A 19923-nucleotide genomic window follows, 5' to 3' on the forward strand; every position below is an offset into this window, starting at 1 on the left:
AGAGGGAGGGAGGGGAAAAGAAGGAAGGAAGGAAGGAAAAGTAAGATGAGAAAGGAGAGAGGGAGGGAGGGGAAAAGAAGGAAGGAAGGAAGGTGGGAGGGAGGGAGGGAGGGAAGGAAGGAAGGAAAAGTAAGATGAGAAAGGAGAGAGGGAGGGAGGGGAAAAGAAGGAAGGAAGGAAGGAAAAGTAAGATGAGAAGGGAGGGAGGGAGGGAGGGAGGGAGAGAGGAGGAAGGAAGGGGAGGGGTGGGGGAGGGAAGGAGGGAAGGAAGGAAGGAAGGAAAAGTAAGATGAGAAGGGAGGGAGGGAGGGAGGGAGGGAGGGAGAGAGGAGGAAGGAAGGGGAGGGGTGGGGGAGGGAAGGAGGGAAGGAAGGAATTGGGGGGGCTGTGTTCCACCAGAGAAGCATTGAATACACCAGTTGCCATAAAACCATCAGATGCAATGGGGTGGGGAGCCAGCCGGTGTGGGGTTTATGTGGGTCACTGATCAGGAACAATATAAATGTCCTCCTCGGCGTTTCCCGAGGGGGGGGCCCCACTGTAGTTGTAATACAGATCCTGAGTGTTGGCATAGACGGGCTGGTCGTCGTGGGGGACGTCCGGATCGGGGGCTCCGGGGCTCATCCTGTGGACAAAAGGAAGAAATTAAAGGAATTGGGTTTTGTTTTCGTTTTCTGTTTTTGTGCCTCCCTTCCTGAGTCACCGCCTTCCTTTCTTCTACTTCAAGTGTTTGTTCGTTGTTAAATGAATTTCGGGGCCCTTTGCTACAAAACGAGTCCAAACTTCCCTTGGCTCCCAAATTTCCCTTGGCTCCCGAGCAAGCAAAGGAGCCATGGGAAAGACAAGGGATCCATGGGAAACTGAAATTCTGCAAAGAAGTTGGCCGCAATTTCTGGGACGGCGTTTCTCCAAAATGTGGTTGGGGGGGACATATCTGTGGTCCTACACAAATATGGAGCATAGTCCCTAAGGCAGTTGGACGGCACCTTGTACGCCTCCTTCCAGCAACTTCTGCAGCCAAGCTGGTGCCAAACGTCTTGCTCTGCTTTCCTTCGGACCCCATATTTGAGGCCGAGAGGGGGGTCTTGTCATCTGGGCAGCCCAGCACCTCCAGACACACAGCCAGGGCTTGCACCCCGAGAAGGTCACCGGCGCTGCCAATGCAACAGTTCGACTTCACGCCCCGGCGGTGCGCTCTGTCGCTTCTTGAGACAACCGCAATCAGAAAGACTGGCTCACCTTCTCCTATCTAGCTGTCCACACTGACTGACAGCAGCACTCCAGGTTTTGGGGGGTTTTGGGGACAGGCAACCTCTTCCCAGCAGGACGCGGGTGGCGCTGTGGGTCAAACCACAGAGCCTAGTACTTGCTGATCAGAAGGTTGGCGGTTCGAATCCCCGCGAGGGGGTGAGCTCCCGTTGCTCGGTCCCTGCTCCTGCCCACCTAGCAGTTCGAAAGCACGTCAAAGTGCAAGTAGATAAATAGGTACCACTCCGGCGGGAAGGTAAACGGCATTTCGGTGTGCTGCTCTGGTTCGCCAGAAGCGGCTTAGTCATGCTGGGCACATGACCCGGAAGCTGTATGCCGGCTCCCTCGGCCAATAAAGCGAGATGAGCGCCGCAACCCCAGAGTCAGCCACGACTGGACCTAATGGTCAGGGGTGCTTTCGAACTGCTAGGTGGGCAGGAGCAGGGACCGAGCAACGGGAGCTCACCCCATCGTGGGGATTTGAACCGCCAACCTTCAGATCGGCAAGTCCTAGGCTCTGTGGTTTATTAAAAACTTCCTTAAACAGGGCTGCCTTCAGATGTCTTTTAAAGATAAGATAGATGCTTATTTCCTTCACATCTGAAGAGAGGGCATTCCACAGGGTGGGCGCCACTACCGGGTTCCCTGTAACTTGGTTTCTTGCAGCGAGGGAACTGCCAGAAGGCCCTCGACGATGGATCTCAGTGTCCGGGCTGGGCGATGGGGGTGGAGACGCTCCTTCAGGTATACTGGACTGAGGCCATTTAGGGCTTTGAAGGTCAGCACCAACACTTTGAATTGTGCTCGGAAACGTACTGGGAGCCAATGCAGGTCTCTCAGGACCAGTGTTATGTGGTCCCAGAGGTCACTCCCAGTCCCCAGTCTAGCTGCCGCATTCTGGATTAATTGCAGTTTCCGGGTCACCTTCAAAGGTAGCCCCACATAGAGCGCATTGCTGTAGTCCAAGCGGGAGATAACTAGAGCATGCACCACTCTGGCAAGACAGTCTGAGGGCAGGGAGGGTCTCAGCCTGAAAGTCTTTTCCCAATGGTGAGGCTGAGCCTCAGGTGGAACACGGCGGGTGCTGCAACTGAAACGGGCTTGATTTTGGTGTCGCTGCTGAAATTTGAGGCAACCTGCTTGAACCCGGTGCCTTCTACATGCCAAGCAAGCACTCCTCCCCTGAGCTGCAGCCCCTCCCAGTTTCCTTGGAACAAGTGGTTGCGTTGCACCCTGTGGATTTGCACACACACCCAAAAAAAAAAAACCCCACATCTTTTCCTGTCAGCTCAGAGCGAGCAAATTGCCCCATCGGATATTAGCTAAGAGTGTGAGCTGTCTTGGGATGGGTGTGTGACTCTCCCGCCACCTTTGGAACGCACAAACGCCCGGCTCGCAAGATCCTGTCTCAACATCCAAGAGTCTCTGTGACTCAGCAACAATTGGAATTGCTAGCCGTGGAAGAGAAAAATTACCGTATTTTTTGCTCTATAAGACTCACTTTTTCCCTCTTAAAAAGTAAGGGGAAATGTGTGTGCGTCTTATGGAGCGAATGCAGGCCGCGCAGCTATCCCAGAAGCCAGAACAGCAAGAGGGATTGCTGCTTTCACTGCACAGTGATCCCTCTTGCTGTTCTGGCTTCTGAGATTCAGAATACTTTTTTTCTTGTTTTCCTCCTCCAAAAACTAGGTACGTCTTGTGGTCTGGTGCGTCTTATAAAGCGGAAAATACGGTACTCTCTGCCACCACAATGGACGCCCCTCTGTTTGCTGTGTTGGGGGCAGCAACAGGGGTCATAACCACCGCTTTTTCCAGACCGAGTTTATTTCTCCTAGGCCACTTCTGACACCACCAGATTACGCAACGCACAGCCTGGGGTGACCTCCTAGCCCCGTCCAAAACGGACAGCCATTCAACATCTCTGTGACTTTCCCTCCCAATATATTCCTCTATAAGCAGTTTCACTTTCTATTCATTTCTCTCATTTCCCCAATCCCTCAGAGTTTCTACTGCAATTTTCAAAAAATAAGAAACGAAAGATCATCGTGAAAATTCACCAAATTCAACTGTTGTACACGAACATTTCTGCTACCAGGTACACGTTTTCACAATTTCCTCTAATGGGCTGCGTGACATTTTCAGGGATATATGTGTTTTGCTTGCTCTCCCCGCAATATATGCTATTTTGGGGGGCCCGCTGGTAGGTTGGGGAGCTCACATCACAAAATTCGGGTGCAAATTCTGAAAGCGGGGAATCTAAAAAGAGACTCTCTGGATCCGGAATCCTTGTCCTCACAGATGCCCTAAACAAGAAGCCCCACAAGGATGTGGGAACCACGGACTTCTTCCACTCTTGTTCTCTGCCACTCTAAGATAGACTGCCTCTGTCCACGGAGACTCCGTTACGCCTGCTTCTTGGGAGAAAAGCAATGACAAACCTAGACAGCATCTTAAAAAGCAGAGACATTACCTTGCCAACAAAGGTCCGTATAGTTAAAGCTATGATTTTCCCAGTAGTGATGTATGGAAGTGACAGCTGGACCATAAAGAAGGCTGATCGCCGAAGAATGGATGCTTTTGAATTCTGGTGCTGGAGGAGACTCTTGAGAGTCCCATGGACTGCAAGAAGATCAAACATCTCCATTCTGAAGGAAATCAGCCCTGAGTGCTCACTGGAAGGACAGATCCTGAAGCTGAGGCTCCAAGACTTTAATAATAATATAATAATAATAATTTATTATTTATACCCCGCCCATCTGCCTGGGCTTCCCCAGCCACTCTGGGCAGCTTTCAAAAAAATATTAAAATACTCTAATACATCAAACATTAAAAGCTTCCCTAAACAGGGCTACCTTCAGATGTCTTCTAAAAGTTTGGTAGTTGTTTTTCTCTTTGACATCTGGTGGGAGGGCATTCCGCAGGGTGGGCACCACCACTGAGAAAGCCCTGTGCCTGGTTCCCTGCAACCTCGCTTCTCGCAGGGAGGGAACCGCCAGAAGGCCTTCGGTGCTGGACCTCAGTGTCTGGGCTGAACCATGGAGGTGGAGACGCTCCCTCAGGTCTACTGGGCCGTTTAGGGCTTTAAAGGTCAGCACCAACACTTTGAATTGTGCTCGGAAACGTACTTTGGCCACCTCATGAGAAAAGACCCTGATGTTGGGAAAGATGGAGGGCGCAAGGAGAAGGGGACGACAGAGGACGAGATGGTGGGACAGTGTTCTTGAAGCTACCAGCATGAGTTTGACCAAACTGCGGGAGGCAGTGGAAGACAGGAGTGCCTGGCGTGCTCTGGTCCATGGGGTCACAAAGAGTCGGACACGACTAAACGACTCAACAACAACAACAAAATGAAACTAAGGAGAGCCCTACAAGGAGCTGGATGAGGCCCAAGGGGGCTCATCACAGCTCAGAATCCTGTCCTCACAGTCACCAACAAGATGGCTCTTTTAAGATCCACATGTACCAACTATCAAAGAATGGCAGATGAAGATGATGGACTATATGGAACTTGCCAAACTGACCGGGAGACTCCGAGACCAGAGAGAAGAGACAGTGGAAGATGATTGGAAGAAGTTTAAAGAATATTTGAAGGGGGGGGGAATGTTAATATTTAAATCTTAAAATAGCTTTGGAAGCGGATATAGGCTGTAGGGTTTGAAGAGAGTGTATTTTAAAATAGTATTATTTGTAAGGGATAATATGTGAAGATTTTAATGGTAAAAGTAAGCGTGATTAAAAAATGGTTAAAAATTATGATACAATGGTACCTCGGGTTAAGTACTTAATTCGTTCCGGAGGTCTGTTCTTAATCTGAAACTGTTCTTAACCTGAAGCACCACTTTAGCTAATGGGGCCTCCTGCTGCCGCCACCGCGTGATTTCTGTTCTCATCCTGAAGCAAAGTTCTTAATCCGAGGTACTATTTTTGGATTAGCGGAGTCTGTAACCTGAAGCGTCTGTAACCCCAGGTATCACTGTATATGTAAACTGCTAAAGATAGGGTAAAATGAAAATCAGATTGGGGGGGAGGGGGGCTTGGGGAAGCTCACTTAACAATGTTTAGAAAAAAGAAGGGTAAGACAAGAATTTGTTTGTATTGTTTGTTTTTCTGTTTGTGTTGTTTATTAGTGTTATAAAATGAATAAATTTTTTTGGAAAAGAAAAATAAGACCCATATGCCATCAGCAGCTGAGGTACTGTGGCTAGTAACCGTGGATTGCGCTGATCCTTCGTGCATGTGGTCTGATCCTTTTTAAAAGCTCTCCGAGTTGCCGGGCGTCCCTGGTTCCTGTGGCGGTGAGTTCCGCCGCTCTGCGACACACTGTGCACATAAGACAGCTGCCTTTTTTTGCTACTTGCTTTCAGAAGACAGCTGCCTTCTGCTTCTCTGCAAACAGAGCACAAACAAGATCCCTGCCGCTCATTTAAAAACCACAGGCGAAATCTCGTTTCTGCCTCAGCTTCTTCTGCAAAGCCAGCTCCTCCGCAGGCGCCGCAGCCCAAATTGCTAATAGTCAGCATTTTAAGAGAGTTTGCATTTGGGTTTTTCTCTTCGGTTGACCTCTGGGCTGGAGGGAAGCGTTTTGGAGGAAGTATGGACATCCTGCTTCGGAGTTAAGGTCTGCTGACACCTCTCTTCCACTTTCTAAATCAGGTTCTCGCAAAACTCGGCCCTCCAGCTGTATTCGGACTACAATTCCCATCATCCCTGACCACTGGTCCTGCTAGCTAGGGATGATGGGAGTTGTAGTCCCATCAAAAGCTGGAGACCTAAGTTTGAGAAACCGAACCTATGGGCGAGTTTGCAAGCCGTGTTTTGACCGGAATGGAGAAGTTCCTGGGAATTGAGTCAAGAGGAAAATAGACAAAACCAGGGAGACAGTTCCCTAGGACACTGCCCCCCCAGATTTGAACCCCCTGGATGTGACCTTGGGGGCCTCCCAGGTGGAAGCTTTGTCGTTGTTTAGTCGTTTCAGCGTGTCCGCCTCTTCGTGACCCCCTGGACCAGAGCACGCCAGGCACTCCTGTCTTCCACTGCCTCCCGCAGTTTGATCAAACTCATGTTAGTAGCTTTGAGAACACTGTCCCACCATCTCGTCCTCTGTCGTCCCCTTCTGCTTGCGCCCTCCATCTTTCCCAACATCAGGGTCTTTTCCAGGGAGTCTTCTCTTCTCATGAGGTGGCCAAAGTCTTGGAGCCTCAGCTTCAGGATCTGTCCTTCCAGTGAGCACTCAGGGCTGATTTCCTTATGGATGGAGAGGTTTGATCTTCTTGCAGTCCATGGGACTCTCAAGAGTCTCCTCCAGCACCAGAATTCAAAAGCATCAATTCTTCGGCGATCAGCCTTCTTGATGGTCCATCTCTCACTTCCATACATCACTACTGGGAAAACCATGGCTTTGACTATACGGATCTTTGTTGGCAAGGTGATGTCTCTGCTTTTTAAGCTGCTGTCTAGGTTTGTCATTGCTTTTCTCCCAAGAAGCAGGCGTCTTTTAATTTCGTGACTGCTGCCACCATCTGCAGTGATCATGGAGCCCAAGAAAGTAAAATCTCTCACTGCCTCCATTTCTTCCCCCTCTTGACCCATATTAAAAACGTGCAAAAATGCTTTTTTTAAAAAAAAGTTTAAAAAATATATTGAATTTGCCATTAAGCCCGCCATCGCCATCTGTTTTCTGTTTTTATGGGACGTTTGCAAAATTGAAACATTCAGCAATAAATTAACTTATTTTTTGAAATCGCTTTCATTCGGTTTTTCAAATAAAAATTTATAATGATACCAGATGCGCATCCATATAGAGAGATTTCTCTAAATCTCGAGAGCCTTCCACGGGTCTTTTCAACTGCATATTATTTCATAATCTATGTTTTGTACCTGTCCGTATTATCCAAAGTGGTTGTTACATTACAGTCATACCTTGGGATAAATACGCTTCAGGATAAGTGCTTTTGCGTTGCGCTCCGAGGCGACCCGGAAGTAACGGAGTGCGTTACTTCTGGGTTTCGCCGCTTGCGCATGCGCAGATGGTCAAAATGACGTCACACGCATGCGCAGAAGCGGCAAAACGCGACCCTCGCATGCGCAGACGCGCTGTTGCATCTTACGTTCTGTTCAGGAAGCGAACGGGGCTCCGGAACGGATCCCATTTGCATCCCGAGGTACCACTGTACAAGAAATGTTAAAATCCTGCTAATGTTTTATTGGTGTTTTGCAAATTTGACCTGTTGCAGGACCTTAGCCAGACCTTAGCAGAGCATAAGCAGAGTTCCAGAAAACAATCAGTTGCAGCCATGAAGGACAAAGCAGGAACTAGACGCTGCTACTAGTAACTTGGTTACTTAAAGTAAACAAGTTGGGATTTATGACTACGTGCCATTCTGTGCAGCTTCACACAGAGTCAATTATCCCAACATGTTTTTCATCAGCAGTGGTCTCCTAAATAAATAAATGAATAAATAAATAATTTATTATTTATACCCCGCCCATCTGGCTGGGTTTCCCCAGCCACTCTGGGCGACTTCCAAAAAAACACTAAAATACAATAACCTATTAAACATTTAAAGCTTCCCTAAACAGGGCTGCCTTCAGATGTCTTCTAAAAGTCTGGTAGTTATTTTTCTCTTTGACATCTGGTGGGAGGGCGTTCCACAGGGCGGGCGCCACCTCCGAGAAGGCCCTGTGCCTGGTTCCCTGTAACTTGGCTTCTCGCAGTGAGGGAACTGCCAGAAGGCCCTTGGAGCTGGACCTCAGTGTCCGGGCAGAATGATGGGGGAGGAGACGCTCCTTCAGATATACTGGGCTGAGGCCGTTTAGGGCTTTCAAGGTCAGCACCAACACTTTGAATTGTGCTCAGAACCGTACTGGGAGCCAAAGTAGGTCTTTCAAGGCCGGTGTTATGTGGTCTCAGCAGCCGCTCCCAGTCACCAGTCTAGCTGCCACATTCTGGATTAGTTGTCGTTTCCGGGTCACCTTCAAAGGTAGCCCCACATAGAGCGCATTGCAGTAGTCCAAGCGAGAGATAACTAGAGCATGCACCACTCTGGTGAGTATATATATAAAAAATTCCCCATTCTTCCTTAAGGTTTTCAGGAACCAAGAAGGCAAAAATGAAACCATTTTTTAAAAGAAAAAGCTTACCTGCTTGTCGACGGCTTGCTGGCCCGCCGCTTGCCTTGCCTGGCTCCGGCCCCGTGGTTGATGTTTTCGTAGCTGGCGTGGCAGCCATGGCCCCCTTCGCCCTGCGGACTGGTGTGGCTGATGTACCGCGGCTGCCCGTGAACCCCCTCGGACGCAGAGGAGCCCCTCTTGCTGTGGCTGATGGGAGCCCCCTTCTTCCTCCGGATCAGGAAATAAGCTAGTCCGGCGAGGAGGACCACAGCCACAATTGGCACCACGATGGCGGCATAGAGCGAACCGGGCATGCCTTGGCACTGCTGGGCGTGGAAGTTGCTCACATTACGGGCCCGGCCTTCTGAGGTGAAGCACTGGCAGTCAGTGTCGGCGGAGCAGTTTTGGCAATAGAACAGGACGCTCTCGGACACAGGACACTGGCAATCCACAGCGAGTTTCTCCAGGCAGCCGTGGAACGCCCCGGTTGGCACCCAGCGGAGGGGGTTCTTCTCCAGCCACAGCTCCTGCAGCCCGGACGCATTGGCGAAAAACTGGGGAGCTAGTTCCTGCAGGCTGATGTTCGACAGGCGGAGCTTTCTCACCTGGGCGGCGCGGCTCAGGAAACCGTCCGGCAAGTATCGGAGGTCGTTCCCGGACAAGTCCAGCTCTTCCACCCGGGGCCCCAAAGTGGCATCATCAGGGATTTCAGGGATTCCACAGTCGGCGAGTGCCAGCGTATCCACAGAGTCCCGGAAGAACCGGGCCAGATTCTCCGGGGGGTGGGTTTGGTTGGACAAAGGGCACTTGGGGTACGCGGGCCGGGCGAGGAGGCAGAAGATGGCAGTCACCAGAAGTCGCCACATCCTGCGGAGACACAATTTGGAAAGGGGGAGGGGGCCGCGGTGAATGTTGAGAAGGGAAGGTTGGCTGGGGGTCCTGTTGGCAGTGAAGACCCCTGGCCAGGCCCAAGCGTGGAGCCAATTTGGGTCAGTTCCCGCTTCTTAGATGAATCATGGAGTTGTGGCACTTGAAGCAACCACAAGAGTCATCTAGACTGATACCGTGTTTTTCGCTCCATAAGACACACCTAGTTTTTAGAGAAGGAAAACAAGAAAACAAATATTCTGAACGAAACAGTGGATGTATGATTTTTGTGGTTCATGCTGTGGCCACAGACGTGGTTTGATGGTGAGTTTGGGGTAGCCCAATGCAAAAATCCTGAGGATCCGTGTGGATCTGTGTTTTGTAACCACGTTTTTGTGCCATTGCGGCCCCACGCAACAGTGGGTGCATGGTTTTTTTGGTGCAGGCTGTAGCCATGGACATGCTATGTGATCAGATGGTGAATTTGGGGTGACCCAATGCAAAATTCCTGAGGATCCATGGGCTTTTAGCTCCCTCAGGTTACATACGCTTCAGGTTACATATGCTTCAGGTTACAAACTCCGCTAACCCAGAAATAGTGCTTCAGGTTAAGGACTTTGCTTCAGGAGAAGAACAGAAATCGTGCTCCGGTGGCGCGGCAGCAGCAGGAGGCCCCATTAGCTAAAGTGGTGCTTCAGGTTAAGAACAGTTTCAGGTTAAGTACAGACCTCTGGAACGAATTAAGTACTTAACGCGAGGTACCACTGTATTGAAAGATTTTCGGCCGAAGGTAACTGAAACCGTCCACAGAACCGTACGGAACAACCTTACATTTACAGAGCAAAATATCCTCTTGAATTGTATGCCCAGCACGTGGAACCTTACGAAAAGGACAATACAAATGGACTCTATGTGTCTTTAACCCAGCCATAGGCAACCTTTGGCCCTCCAGATGTTTTGGGACTACAACTCCCATGATCCCTAGCTAACAGGACCGGTGGTCAGGGATGATGGGAATTGTAGTCCAAAACATCTGGAGGGCCGGCAGATGAAGATGATGGCATTTTCGGAGCTAGCCGACCTAACCGGAAGAGTCCTCGACCAGAAGGAGGAGGAGTATCAGGAAGAATGGACAAAATTTAATGATTATTTAGTTAAACATGTAAAATTAAATTAATTGGAAACAGCTTGCGGGTATTTAATTGGCTTAGGATTTTATATAAGTTAAGTGATGAATCAATATGTTTAATTTTAAAATTAAAGGATATAAGGATGTTAATGTTCAAGTGAAATTTCATAAGAATTTTGATTTGGAAAACCGTTAAAAGGAAGTGTATGGAAATTCAACCAAGGGGAAGCGCGGAAGTCACTTAACAATGTTCATAAGTGTAATTTTAAGAAGGTTATGATCTATGCCTGTTTGTTTATCTGTTTGTTTTGTTTATAATTTTGTGAAAATTAATAAAAAAAATAAAAAACCCAAAACATCTGGAGGGTCAAAGGATGCCTATGGCTGCCTTAAGCACGGCAAAAAAGGCTGATCCTGTTGAATTGGGAAAATAAAAATGCGGCTCCCTTCTACGACTGGATCAAAAACTTATACAAACTCACAACATATGAACAACATATAAAGTAAAGGTAAAGGGACCCCTGACCATTAGGTCCAGTCGTGACCGACTCTGGGGTTGTGGCGCTCATCTCACTTTATTGGCCGAGGGAGCCGGCGTACAGCTTCCGGGTCATGTGGCCAGCATGAGAAAGCCGCTTCTGGCGAACCAGAGCAGCGCACGGAAACGCCGTTTACCTTCCCACCACAGCGGTACCTATTTATCTACTTGCACTTTGACGTGCTTTCAAATTGCTAGGTGGGCAGGAACAGGGACCGAGCAACGGAAGCTCACCCCGTCGCGGGGATTCGAACTGCCGACCTTCTGATCGGCAAGTCCTAGGCTCTGTGGTTTAACCCACAGCGCCACCCGCGTCCCTGAACAACAGATAAACATGTACAAATTCAACGATACTTGGAATCCATTCTTACAAAGGCTGTGATAGGTTAACATCTGGTGAAGTGCAATTAACAACCTTGTAAAATAAAAATTAATAATAATAATAATAATAATAATAATAATAATAATAATACTGCCAGAAGCCTTGGCGTGAGGCCGGGGCCAATCAGAGATGCGTTTTGCATTGATAGCATGACATTTGCTGCCTGCGATGAGGACCTGATTCAGGAAGGTGAATCTCATACTCTTAAGGCAGCGGTGGTGGGTGGATTTGGCCCCCAAACTGCTCTCTCTGGCCCTTGAAAATCTCTCCAGCCTATGCCCATCCCAGGCGCTGCGGAAAACCCGGAGAGTTGGTGAGTGTGGACAAGACTAATAAGGCAGAGTCCTCCGTTTGCACCAGCGGGAAGTAAAAGTTCCTCTCTGTTCTGCCTTGGTCAGACCACACCTGGAATACTGTGTCCAGTTCTGGGCGCCCCATTTTAAGAAGGGTACGGACAAGCAGGAAAGTGTGCAGAGGAGGGCGGCCAAGGGTCCGGAAACCAAGCCTGATGAGGAACGGTTGAAGGAGCTAGGTATGTTTCGCCCGGGAAAGAGGAGATATGAAAGCCCTTTTCAAATATCTCAAGGGCTGTCACACGGAAGAGGGAGCAAGCTTGTTTGCTCCTGCTCTGGAGGGCAGGACTCGAACCCACGGCTTCAAGTCACGAGAGAGGAGATTCCGACTCAGGTGGTGGACTCTTCTTCCTTGGAGGTTTTTAGGAAGAGGTCGGGCGGCCGTCTGCCATGGATGCTTTAAGCTGAGATTCCTGCCCTGCAGCAAGCTGGAGTACGATTCTATGATTCTGTGGTTATTCGGGTTCATGAGGACTAGGGACTTGGGTTGGGACGCCTTCACGGGAAGGATCACAGCTCATCCTTTGCATGTGGGAAGTCCTGGGTTCGAATCCTGACACCTCTCGGTCCTGGCTGGCGGTGCCCATCCACCGCCGCCAAGCCGGGAAATCCGGGGGAGCAGTTGCCGGTCCGTGCCGACAACACTGACCCAAATGGCCTGACTCAACAGCTCACATGTTGACAGTTTCAGCACTGAACCCCCCATCTCCCTCCAGGGCAGAGAGGCCGTCAATTCTGTGCTTAGGACCCCCTCAACCAATCCCCAAAGCACCCCGGCCATACCTGATTCCTGCAGAGATCTCGGACGTCTGCCTTCTACCTCGGGACTCTTGACATCGCTTGTGGGGAGGGGAAAAGGAGAAGCTCGACTTCCCTCTTTGTGGGGGGGCGGGCGAGGCAGGAGAGGAAATACTAACAGAAAGGAAAGTTTGCTCTGGGGAAACCTAGCCTTGCTCAACCCGCCAAACCAGGCAGCGTTCAGACACCCCCCAAGAATTGTGGGGTTTCGGTTTCGGGGGCTTTGAGCCCAAGGGGACAGGATGGGAGCTGGTGGTCCAGGAGGCGGAGCCTGCCGAATAGAGGGGTGGAGCTAAGGTGGAGTATTTTAAATTGTAAAACAGAAAATTATATATATATATATACACACACACACACACACACGAGCGCAAAATGTGGTCTGAAGCTCAACATCAAAAAAGCGAAGATCATGGCCACTGGTTCCATCACCTCCTGGCAAATAGAAGGGGAAGAAATGGAGGCAGTGAGAGATTTTACTTTCTTGGGCTCCATGATCACTGCAGATGGTGACAGCAGCCACGAAATTAGAAGACACCTGCTTCTTGGGAGAAGGGCAATGACAAACCTAGACAGCATCTTAAAAAGCAGAGACATCACCTTGCCAACAAAGGTCCGTACAGTTAAAGCTATGGTTTTCCCAGTAGTGATGTATGGAAGTGAGAGCTGGACCATCAAGAAGGTTGATGGCTGGAGAATGGATGCTTTTGAATTCTAGTGCTGGAGGAGACTCTTGAGAGTCCCATGGACTGCAAGAAGATCAAACCTCTCCATTCTGAAGGAAATCAGCCCTGAGTGCTCACTGGAAGGACAGATTGTGAAGCTGAGGCTCCAAGACTTTGGCCACCTCATGAGAAGAGAAGACTCCCTGGAAAAGACCCTGATGTTGGGAAAGATGGAGGGCACAAGGAGAAGGGGACGACAGAGGACGAGATGGTGGGACAGTGTTCTCGAAGCTACAAACATGAGTTGGACCAAACTGCGGGAGGCAGTGAAAGACAGGAGTGCCTGGCGTGCTCTGGGCCAGGGGGTCACCAAGAGTCGGACACGACTAACGACTAAACAACATATATATACAAAAAAGAGATGGCATAAAGGAAGTTTTGTACATCGGTTCCCGAGATCAGGGAACTGTTTTCTTCGTTTTGATCCAAGCTGTTATAACCAAAAATTGCCCTTTTCCCTTATGGGGTATCCAAGAGCCCATATAGAGTCCTTACGTAGGTTCCCTATTGGTAGAAGATAACAGAGGCCAACTAGAGAACATTGGGAAGCAAAGCAGCTAGTAAGCTTGATCTTTATTAATCAGTTGCAACAGGGTGCTCCCCTCACCTGCAGGAGAGGAGGAGGAACCCAGAAAAATGGCACGTAAGGCCTTATATGGACTTTTGAAATTGCCACCCTGTAGATCAAGACCACCCCCAGATACATCACACCTACATCACAGAAAAGGCGGTCTGAAACAGAAATTTGAATGTTGTTTTTCTCCTGTCCTTGTTTATCTCCTGTCTGGCAGGTTACTTGATTGGATTGCCTGGGGAGCCTGGCCAGTCTTTTGTAATGATAAATAGTTAGTTCCTGGGCCAGGTCACAGGCTCACACCCTATTCATATCTTAAATGTGTCCTTAAGACAGGATTTGTGAGGAAAGAGACAATGGGGAGGTTTCCCACTTTGACCTTGCAGAGAAAACATTTGCTCAGTTTAGGAATCAAAATTGTTCCAGGTCGGTCTTCCTGTGCTGATCTATGTATAGTGGTACCTCGGGTTAAGTACTTAATTCGTTCCGGAGGTCCGTTCTTAACCTGAAACTGTTCTTAACCTGAAGCACCACTTTAGCTAATGGGGCCTCCCACTGCCGCTGCGCTGCCGCAGCCCAATTTCTGTTCTCATCCTGAAGCAAAGTTCTTAACCTGAAGCACTATTTCTGGGTTAGTGGAGTCTGTAACCTGAAGCGTATGTAACCCGAGGTACCACTGTACGTGCTTGGTTGGTACACTTATGAACATTACCATATATCTAAGACCTCAAAATTCCTATCACAAAGCAGACGCCATTTGGAAGCAGTATGGCAGACTGGGTCAACTGGAACAGATTTTAACCGCTGGTTTCAAAATTGTGTGGGTTTTTTACTTCTTCTTCTTCAAATTCCTAAGAATCGGGGGCACTTTCTACATTGCCAAGGACAGGACGAAATTGCTCTTGGGATCCCTTCGAACTCTACAATTCTGTGAGAGAGTTTGTGAGAAAGTGAATGAGGGGAAAGCTTGATATTGAGGCCGCGATGTCTCCCGTAGCTATTTATATTTATTTGTCATATCTGCCTGTCCTCCAGCACTTAACCATTGGAGTTGCGTTCCTCTTTTGCAAACCTTCTGAGTTTTGCAGTTGGTTTGACCACATTCTTCCGAGGCAGAAGACAGGAAAGGTTACTTCCTTTTATGGGGACACCCCCTCACCCCCCCCCCCGGTTCCCGGAAAGCCCTGGCGAAAAAAACAGATCATCAGCTACAGCTGAAGCTCACATCACAGCCCTCCGAAACGGTCTCAGAAGCCTGTCCTCATTTTACCACTTGCCAAAGCCATTCGCAGCTGAAGAAAGGAGACTCTAGGCTTTCGGTTTCGAGAGCTGAGTTGGACAAAGCTTCTGTTTCTACGCTGTGTCCAGTGCAGGATTTATGTATAAGCTAAACAAGCTATAGCTTAGGGCCCCCACTCTCCTGGGGGCCCTAAAAAATTTAAAGGAAAAAACAACTGGATGTACATTTCCAAAATATAAGATAAAAAACAAATAAAATAAAACCTACATACAGCAGCAGGGACGCGGGTGGTGCTGTGGGTTAAACCACAGAGCCTAGGACTTGCCGATCAGAAGGTCGGCGGTTCAAATCCCCGCAACAGGGTGAGCTCCCGTTGCTCAATCCCTGCTCCTGCCAACCTAGCAGTTCGAAAGCACGTCAAAGTGCAAGTAGATAAATAGGCACCACTGTGGCGGGAAGGTAAACGGCGTTTCCGTGCGCTGCTCTGGTTCGCCAGAAGCGGCTTAGTCCTGCTGGCCACATGACCCGGAAGCTGTACGCCGGCTCCCTCGGCCAGTAAAGCGAGATGAGCACTGCAACCCCAGAGTCAGCCACGACTGGACCTAATGGTCAGGGGTCCCTTTACCTTTACAGATAGCAACAGTGTTTTGTGTTGTGTAGGCTCCTATTCTTAAGTTGTGGGTGAACATATCAGACAACACAGTGATTCTTCAGACAGCTCTTGTTTATTCACAGGCCAGAACTGAACTGGAGGGTTCAGCCAACCTGCTCAACTACAAAGCAACAGTAACAACTTTCTGTAACTATCCAATCACTGAACGTCACTTTCAATTCCTTATTTGCATATGCAGACCTGAGTGAAAACTATCTACAGTATCCCCCTGCTGGCCCAGGGTGAGAAATTCAGTACATAACACCTATGATGTAAGTCATAGGCCCTGTCTGCTAGTTTTTGTTGTTCTTGTTTAGTCGTTTAGTCATGTCTGCCTCTTTGTGACCCCCTCAACCAGAGCACGCCAGGCCCTCCTGTCTTCCACTGCCTCCCGCAGTTTGGTCAAACTCATGCTGGAAGCTTCGAGAACACTGTCCCACCATCTCGTTCTCTGTCGTCCCCTTCTCATTGTGCTCTCCATCTTTCCCAACATCAGGGTCTTTTTCAGGGAGTCTTCTCTTCTCCTGAGGTGGCCAAAGTATTGGAGCCTCAGCTTCAGGATCTGTCCTTCCAGTGAGCACTCAGGGCTGATTTCCTTCAGAATGGATACGTGTGATCTTCTTGCAGTCCATGGGACTCTCAAGAGTCTCCTCCAGCACCAGAATTCAAAAGCATCAATTCTTCGACAATCAGCCTTCTTTATGGTCCAGCTCTCATTTCCATACATCACTGGTTTACTCCTTTCTATATATAGGGTAAGGGACGCGGGTGGTGCTGTGGGTAAAACCTCAGTGCCTAGGACTTGCCGATAGTATGGTCGGCGGTTCGAATCCCCGCAGCGGGGTGAGCTCCCGTCTTTCGGTCCCAGCTCCTGCCCACCTAGCAGTTCGAAAGCACCCCTAAGTGCAAGTAGATAAATAGGTACCGCTTTATAGCGGGAAGGTAAATGGCGTTTCCGTGTGCTGCGCTGGTGCTGGCTCGCCAGAGCAGCTTCGTCACGCTGGCCACGTGACCCAGATGTGTCTCCGGACAGCGCTGGCCCCCGGCCTCTTTAGTGAGATGGGCACACAACCCTAGAGTCAGACACGACTGGCCCGTACGGGCAGGGGTACCTTTACCTTTACCTTATATATAGGGTGCCTGCATTCCGCATGGACTGGTTGCAGGGCAACATGCGCAAATGGCTTTAAATACCTGTTGGGTCCATCAATTACCATGTAGCATATATTCAACACACAAAAACAGCGACAATTTGTTGTTGACAAAGGACAGCTGGACATAGAAAGGGCCCCATTACCTTCAGTAGCTTAGGGCCTCGTTAAACCTAAATCTGGCCCTGATAGGGGCTTGCGCATCATTGTTCTGGGTCTCTCTTACCTCCTTGCAAGGAAAGCTCTGTTGCAACGGAAAAATAAAAGATCTGCCTTGCTTTCTGGGAATCTTGCTTCCATCCATTCACCTCTGACCGATCATGGGCTTAGGAGACTCAGTTCCTTGGGGAGTTGGGAAGCAAAAGCCACCCCCCACCCCCATTTTTCGATAACACTACCCACTTTTGGAAGCACAGGTCTGACCTGTTTTCAATGCTGTACCTTGGTTCTCAAACTTAATCCATTCCAGAAGTCTGTTCCAAAACCAAAGCATTCCAAAACCAAGACGTGCTTTCCATAGAAAGTAATGCAGAACGGATTAATCCATTCCAGACTTTTAAAAACAACCCCTAAAACAGCAATTGAACATGAATTTTACGATCTAACGAGACCATTGATCCATAAAAGGAAAGCAATAATCAATGTAAAAGGTAAAGGTAAAGGGACCCCTGACCATTAGGTCCAGTCGTGACCGACTCTGGGGTTGCAGTGCTCATCTCGCTTTATTGGCCGAGGGAGCCGGCGTACAGCTTCCGGGTCACATGGCCAGCAGGACTAAGCCGCTTCTGGCGAACCAGAGCAGTATACGGAAACGCCATTTATCTTCCCGCTGGAGCGGTACCTATTTATCTACTTGCACTTTGACGTGCTTTCGAACTGCTAGGTAGGCAGGAGCAGGGACCGAGCAACGGGAGCTCATCCCGTCGCGGGGATTCGAACCGCCAACCTTCTGATCGGCAAGTCCTAGGCTCTGTGGTTTAACCCACAGCGCCACCCGCGTCCCTAATAATCAATGTACTGTACTATAAAATAAATAACACAGTATGTTTCAGAGGGTGCGAAAGAAGGGCTTTGCACCTTTATACAATATGCATGTGTGCTTGGGCCTAGGGTCTTTTGCCTCACCTTACTGACTCCCTGTTGCTACTCAGCTTCAAAAAAATAAAAAAATTAAGTGTCCCCGGATTCATTGAAAAGAATCTGGTAACCATTATCTAGGGGGTCTTGGTAGACCACAAGCTCAACTGTGAGTCAACAGTGTAATGCAGCAGCAAAAAAGGCTAATGCTATTCTAGGCTGCGTCAACAGAAGTCTAGGGAAGTCATAGTCCTGTTGTCTTCTGCTTTGGAACCTGGAGTTCCATGTCCAGTTCTGGGCCCCGCAATTTAAGAAGAATGCTGACAAGCTGGAACATGCGTTCAATATGCGTTCCATATGCGTTCCAAGACCATATAACACCGGTCTTGAAAGACCTACATTGACTCCCAGTATGTTTCCGAGCACAATTCAAAGTGTTGGTGCTGACCTTGAAAGCCCTAAACGGCCTCGGTCCAGTATCCCTGAAGGAGCGTCTCTACCCCCATCGTTTTACCTGGACACTGAGGTCCAGCACCGAGGGCCTTACTGCAAGAAGCCAAGTTACAGGGAACCAGGCAGAGGGCCTTCTTGGTGGTGGCGCCCTCCCTGTGGAACACCCTCCCACCAGATGTCAAAGAGAACAACAACTACCGGACTTTTAGAAGACATCTGAAGGCAGCCCTGTTTAGGGAAGCTTTTAATGTTTGATGTATTACAGTGTTTTAATATTTTTTTGGAAGCCACCCAGAGTGGCTGGGGAAGCCCAGCCAGATGGACGGGGTATAAATAATAATAATAATAATAATAATAATAATAATAATAATAATAATTAGAGGAAGGCAACCAAAATGATCAAACCAAGCCTTATGAAGAGTGGTTGAAGGAGCTGGGTATGTCTAGCCTGGAAAAGCAGAGACTGAGAGGAGATATGAGAGGCATCTTCCTATATCTCAAGGGCTGTCACACAGGCTTGTTTTCTCCTGCTCTGCAGGGTAAGACTTGAACCTGTGGCTTCCATGTTACAGGAGACTAAACATCAGGAATAACTTCTCTGATGTTAAGAGCTGTTCGGCAGTGGAACGGTCTCCCTTGGGAAGTGGTGGTCTCTCCATCCTTGGATGTTTTTAAGCAGAGGTTGGACGACCATCTGTCCTGGATGCTTTCAGCTGAGATTCCTGCATGGCGGGGGGTTGGGCTAGATGACTGCTGGGGTCCCCTCGAACTCTGCAATTGTACAGTTCTACGCGCGGGTGGCGCTGTGGGTAAAAGCCTCAGCGCCTAGGGCTTGCCGATCGAAAGGTCGGCGGTTCGAATCCCCGTGGCGGGGTGCGCTCCCGCTGCTCAGTCCCAGCGCCTGCCAACCTAGCAGTTCGAAAGCACCCCCGGGTGCAAGTAGATAAATAGGGACCGCTTACTGGCGGGAAGGTAAACGGCGTTTCCGTGTGCTGCGCTGGCTCGCCAGATGCAGCTTTGTCACGCTGGCCACGTGACCCGGAAGTGTCTGCGGACAGCGCTGGCCCCCGGCCTCTTGAGTGAGATGGGCGCACAACCCCAGAGTCTGTCAAGACTGGCCCGTACGGGCAGGGGTACCTTTACCTTTACCTTAGGATGAAAACCTTTCCCCATCCATCGCTAGCACTGGGACGCCACCTGGTGGCCTTTGCCAAATGTGCAAACATCAGCCACAGTTGGGTTTGTCTCCATCCATCTAGTGCTATGTGGTTTTTATTCCCGGGTCTATGAATATATCAGGGCGGCACCTCAGAACACCTGCTTTGCATGCAGAAGGGTGAAATGCCTGTCATCTCTATGTAGCGCTGGGAAAGACTCTGCCTGAACTCCTCCACAGCTGCTGCTATTCAGTATAGCCAGTATAGCCATGCCTGAGCTTAAAGGTAAAGTGACCCCTGACCATTAGGTCCAGTCGTGGCCGACTCTGGGGTTGCGGCGCTCATCTCGCTTTACTGGCCGAGGGAGCCGGCGTACAGCTTCCGGGTCATGTGGCCAGCATGACTGAGCCGCTTCTGGCGAACCAGAGCAGCGCACGGAAACACTGTTTACCTTCCCGCCGGAGTGGTACCT

At 49.4% G+C, this 19923-nt stretch overlaps 1 protein-coding gene across 1 annotated transcript; it reads right to left on the bottom strand.

Annotated features, from left to right (window-relative positions):
• Positions 1-386: 386 nt before the first annotated feature.
• LOC128405579 (uncharacterized) lies at positions 387-12465 on the bottom strand. Its single transcript, XM_053372356.1, has 3 exons — positions 12411-12465; positions 8389-9225; positions 387-625 (listed from the first exon to the last, which is right to left on the bottom strand). The coding sequence occupies exons 2-3, from the start codon at positions 9222-9224 to the stop codon at positions 481-483; spliced, it is 981 nt and encodes a 326-aa protein (XP_053228331.1). The 5' UTR covers position 9225; positions 12411-12465; the 3' UTR covers positions 387-480.
• Between the last annotated feature and the right edge of the window lie 7458 nt (positions 12466-19923).

This window comes from Podarcis raffonei, chromosome 18 (genome assembly GCF_027172205.1).
Source record: "Podarcis raffonei isolate rPodRaf1 chromosome 18, rPodRaf1.pri, whole genome shotgun sequence".
In the NCBI taxonomy this organism is placed as follows: Eukaryota; Metazoa; Chordata; class Lepidosauria; order Squamata; family Lacertidae; genus Podarcis; species Podarcis raffonei.

Coding starts and splice junctions, on each gene's coding strand:
- LOC128405579 (XM_053372356.1), bottom strand. CDS start 9,224: ATGTGGCGACTTCTGGTGACTGCCATCTTCTGCCTCCTCGCCCGGCCC. Junction 626..8,388: donor AGCAAGCCGTCGACAAGCAG/GTAAGCTTTTTC, acceptor TTTTGTCCACAG/GATGAGCCCCGGAGCCCCCG.